This window comes from Piliocolobus tephrosceles, chromosome 21 (genome assembly GCF_002776525.5).
Source record: "Piliocolobus tephrosceles isolate RC106 chromosome 21, ASM277652v3, whole genome shotgun sequence".
In the NCBI taxonomy this organism is placed as follows: domain Eukaryota; kingdom Metazoa; phylum Chordata; class Mammalia; order Primates; family Cercopithecidae; genus Piliocolobus; species Piliocolobus tephrosceles.
The window spans coordinates 8,825,937-8,830,932 of record NC_045454.1 but is presented as its reverse complement, the minus strand read 5'-3'; the positions used below and the strand labels follow the sequence as shown (position 1 = coordinate 8,830,932).

Genomic DNA, 4,996 nt, shown 5'->3' with positions numbered 1-4,996 from the left:
TTCAAGCAATTCTCCTGCCTCAGACTCCCGAGTAGCTGGGATTACAGGCATGCGCCACCACACCTGGCTGGGGATTACATTTCAACATGAGTTTTGGGTGGGACATCCAAACTCTATCATGGGCCAAACCATATTTCTTTCTTTCTTTTCTTGAGATGGAGTCTCGCTCTGTCACCAAGGCTGGAGTGCAGTGGCGCGATCTTGGCTCACTGCAAGCTCTGCCTCCCAGGTTCATGCCATTCTCCTGCCCCCGACTTCCGAGTAGCTGGGACTACAGGCGCCTGTCACCATGCCCAGCTAATTTTTTTTTTTTTTTTTTTTTGTACTTTTAGTAGAGATGGGATTTCACCGTGTTAGACAGGATGGTCTCGATCTCTTGACCTCGTGATCCACCCACCTCGGCCTCCCAAAGTGCTAGGATTACTTTAGTTCTGGGATACGTGTGCAGAACGTGCAGCCTTGTTACATAGGGAAACGCGTGCCATGGTGGTTTGCTACACCCACTGACCAGTCCTCTTAAGTTCCCTCCCCTTGCCTCCCACCCTCTAACACCGTATTTCTTTTTCTTTTTTTTTTGAGACGGAGTATCGCTCTGTCGCCCAGGCTGGAGTGTAGTGGCCGGATCTCAGCTCACTGCAAGCTCCACCTCCCGGGTTCCCGCAATTCTCCTGCCTCAGCCTCCCCAGTAGCTGGGACTACAGGCGCCCGCCACCTTGCCCGGCCAGTTTTTTGTATTTTTTAGTAGAGACGAGGTTTCACCATGTTAGCTAGGATGGTCTTGATCTCCTGACCTCGTGATCCGCCCGTCTCGGCCTCCCAAAGTGCTGGGATTACAGGCTTGAGCCACCGCGCCCGGCCAACACCGTATTTCTTTTTAACGAAAGAAAATAATCCCAGCGCTTTGGGAGGCTGAGGTAGGCAGATCACTTGAGCCCATGAGTTCATGACCAGCCTGGACAACACATGTCTCATGTCTACAAAAGACAACAAATTAGCTGGGCCTGGTGGTACACACCTGTATTCTCAGCTACTCAGGGGGCTGAGGTGGGACAATTGCTTTAGCCTGGGAGGTCAAGGCAGCAGTGAGCTGTGATCATGCCACTGCACTCCAGCCTGGGCTACCCAGTAAGACCCTGTCTCAAGGAAAAAAAAAAAAGGAAAAGAGGAGAAAAAACAGAGTGGGCCAGGTGCGGTGGCTCATGCCTGTGATCCAAGTACTTTGGGAGGCCGAGGCAGGCTGGATCACTTGAGATCAGGTGTTCGAGACCAGTCTGGCCAATATGGTAAAGACCCATCTCTGCTAAACATACAAAATTAGCTGGGCATGGTAGCAGGCGCCTATAATCCCAGCTACTCGGGAGGCTGAGGCAGAAGAATCGCTTGAACCTGGGAGGCGGAGGTTGCAATGAGCTGAGATCGTGCCACTGCACTCCAGCTTGGGCAACAGAGCAAGACTCCCTCTCAAAAAAAAACAGGAAGGAAGGAGGGAGGGAGGGAGGAAGGAAGGAAAAGGAAAGAAGGAAGGAAGGGAAGGAAGGAAGGAAAGGAAAGAAAGGAAGGAAGGAAGGTAGGTTGCTTGCGCAGGATGTTTCTCACCGCCCGAACCCCTGTGGAATGATTCACTTTGACCAGCGTCTGCGAAATGGCGGGGGCTTCCACAAGGGTGCTGTTTGGGCCAACACCAGGTGTTGGGAAGGACGCGGAGCAACTCGGTCTCTCATTCACTGTGGGCGGGGCTCCCCTGCCCCATGCGTGACCTGCCTGTCCCTGCAGGTAGCGGGGCTGAGAGGCCCTGTGCTGCGCCTGCGGGAGCCGCTGGGTGTGCTGGCTGTGGTGTGTCCGGACGAGTGGCCCCTGCTTGCCTTCGTGTCCCTGCTGGCTCCTGCCCTGGCCTACGGCAACACTGTGGTCATGGTGCCCAGCGCGGCCTGTCCCCTGCTGGCCCTGGAGGTCTGCCAGGTATAGCCCCTTGCTTTCCTGCCTCTTCTCCCGGTAGCCTCAGGGCAGCAGAAAAACACCCAAACTCGGCAGGAGCTTGGCTCTTAGCGCACCCTCCGTGGTACGCATGCTGCCCCCAGCCTCAGCATCCAGACCTTCACTCCTTGGGGACCCAGTGCCCATTCTTCAGCCCAGACCTGGGGCTTTCTCGTCCAAGCCCGCCCCCCCTACCCCCGTCCCATTCCTTCCCATGGCCACCCCCTGGGTGCCCACTCCTTGCCCTGCCCCCACGGCCCTCCCAACCCACCCACTCTCTGTGTCCCCTAGGACATGGCCACCCTGTTCCCAGCAGGCCTGGCCAACGTGGTGACAGGAGACCGGGACCATCTGACCCGCTGCCTGGCCTTGCACCAGGACGTCCAGGCCATGTGGTATTTCGGATCCGCCCAGGTGCTCTTTGTTCTGTTTTGCCATTTTCAACATCTCAAACTTCAAACAGGCTCCTCCTTTTCCGGAAACAGCCCCGCCTTCTTAGAATTCCTGTTGCTAAGGGGAGAAATTCCTTGACAACAAGGTTCTGAGGCCCCGCCCTTAGTACTCCAGTTACTAAGGAAGAGGCTGTCCTTAGCAACAAGGGCCTGAGAGCTGCCCAGCCCTAAGACCTCATCTCAGTGGACAGCCCGTTGCTAAGGACCACACCCTAGATTTGGAGGCCCACAGTCTACAGGGGTTTTTTTTGTTGTTTTTTTTTTTAAGACAGAGCCTCACCCTGTCACCCAGATGAAATCATACCTCACTTCAGCTTCAACCTCCCAGGCTCAAGTCACCCTCCCACCTCAGCTTCCTGAGTAGCTGGGACCACAGGCATACACCACCATGCCCAGCTAAGCCCGGCTAATTTTTTTCTTTTGCAGAAAGGGTTTCTCTGTGTTGGCCAGGCTGATCTTAAACTCCTGGGTTCAAGTGATCTGGAGCAGACTGGTTGAGTCTGCTTATTTATTTATTTATTTATTTATTTATTTATTTATTTTTATTTTATTTTATTTTGTTTTTTTGAGACGGAGTCTCGCTCTGTCACCCAGGCTGGAGTGCAGTGGGGTGATCTCGGCTCACTGCAAGCTCCGCCTCCCAGGTTCACGCCATTCTCCTGCTTCAGCCTCCCCAGTAGCTGGGACTACAGGCACCGCCACCACGCCTGGCTAATTTATTTTTGTATTTTTAGTAGAGAAGGGGTTTCACCGTATTAGCCAGGATGGTCTTGATCTCCTGACCTCGTGATCCGCCCGCCTCAGCCTCCCAAAGTGCTGGGATTACAGGCGTGAGCCACTGCTATTTATTTATTTTTTGAGACAGAGTCTCACTCTGTCGCCCAGGCTGGAATACAGTGGCACGATCTCGGCTCACTGCAACCTCTGCCTCCCGGGTTCAAGTGATTCTCCTGCCTCCCAAGTAGCTGAGACTACAGGCACTTGCCACTATGCCTGGCTAATTGTTGGGTTTTTTTTTTTTTTTTTAGTAGAGATGGGGTTTCCCCATATTGGCCAGGCTGGTCTCAAACTCCTGACTTCGTGTGATCTGCCTGCCTCAGCCACCCCAAGTGGTGGGATTACAGGAGTGAGTCACCGCACCCCACTGTCCACTCTTAAATCACCTGTTGGTAACAGATGTGAACTTGTTGACAAGAGCCTTGGGCCTCATTCCTCTCAACATGGGCTGTTAAGGGAGAGGAAATTCCCTAACCCCCGGATCAAATGCCTTTCCCTACCATCTGGAAGTTTTGCTTGGAAGGAACTGAGCATCGTAGCTACAGAGCATAGGTCCAGCCTGAAGCCCCTGATCAGTAACAGTCCTCATCGCGGAGGAAGCAGGTACTTAGCAACAAGCCCGCAGATGTGCTGACCCCCCCTCTCTCCCCATCTCAGGGTTCCCAGTTTGTGGAGTGGGCCTCAGCAGGAAACCTCAAACCGGTGTGGGCGAACAGGGGCTGCCTGCGGGCCTGGGACCAGGAGGCCGAGGGGGCAGGCCCGGAGCTAGGGCTGCGATCAGCACGGACCAAGGCCCTGTGGCTGCCTATGGGGGACTGATGCCTGAGCGCCACCTGCTGCATTTTGGACACCTCAGACCAAGGGGAAATGCACTCCCGCAGACACCTGGGACTTTCCCCTTCTGTGGGGAATAAATAAAGTCTCTGACAAACCCTAGCTATGCTTCTGTGAGAAGAAAGGGTATAGCAACTTCTGGCAGATATGAGGCTTTTTTTTTTATTTTCGAGATGGAGTCTTGCTCTGTCGCCCAAACTGGAGTGCAGTGGCCAGATCTCTCAGCTCACTGCAAGCTCTGCCTTTCGGGTTCATGCCATTCTCCTGCCTCAGCCTCCCGAATAGCTGGGACTACAGGCGCCCGCCACCTCGCCCGGCTAGTTTTTTGTATTTTTTAGTAGAGACGGGGTTTCATCGGATTAACCAGGATGGTCTTGATCTCCTGACCTTGTGATCCGCCCTTCTCGGCCTCCCTTTTTTTTTTTTGTTTTTGAGACAAGTTCTGGCTCTGTCACCCAGGCTGGAGTGCAGTGGCACAATCTCAGTCCACTGCAGCCTCGACCTCTGGGGCTCAAGGGATCCTCATGCCTCAGTCTCACATGTAGCTGGGGCCACAGACATGCGCCACCACACCTGGCTCAAGGCCATTTTAGTTCTGAGGTTGAGCAGCTCAGGAGCTGGCTCCAGCACAATGCTGTGTTTGTGAAACAGAGAAAGGGGACCCCCGAGGACCCTGGACAGGGCCTTAGGACTCTCATATCTTCTTGTCTTCTCCATCTGGCAGCTCTTGCTCTCTGGTTTTCTCTGCCTTTTCATGTCCCCAGAATCCATACGCAGTAAAGGAGCTCTCTGGAATACAATTAAAGTCCTCCTGTATGACTTTTGTCAATTTCCATGATATAAATGCTCCCACCATGCCGGATTTCAAGGTACAGGTGATTAAACAACTGGCTGAGAGATCCTGAATTGTTTTTTTGTTGTTGGGGTTTTTTTTGGTTTTTTTTTTTTTTTTTTTTTTT

The 4,996-nt window shown here is 53.3% G+C and overlaps 1 protein-coding gene across 2 annotated transcripts in view; it reads left to right on the top strand.

Moving 5' to 3' along the window:
- The window catches only part of ALDH16A1 (aldehyde dehydrogenase 16 family member A1), a 19,547-nt gene extending 15,408 nt beyond the window's left edge, over nucleotides 1-4,139 (top strand). For both annotated transcript variants that reach the window (XM_023182654.3, XM_023182655.3), the window contains 3 exons: nucleotides 1,774-1,959; nucleotides 2,266-2,388; nucleotides 3,861-4,139. In XM_023182654.3, the coding sequence (XP_023038422.1) occupies nucleotides 1,774-1,959; nucleotides 2,266-2,388; nucleotides 3,861-4,022 (471 nt within the window). In that variant the 3' untranslated portion in view covers nucleotides 4,023-4,139. The remainder of the gene's footprint in view (nucleotides 1-1,773; nucleotides 1,960-2,265; nucleotides 2,389-3,860) is intronic.
- Nucleotides 4,140-4,996: the final 857 nt, after the last annotated feature.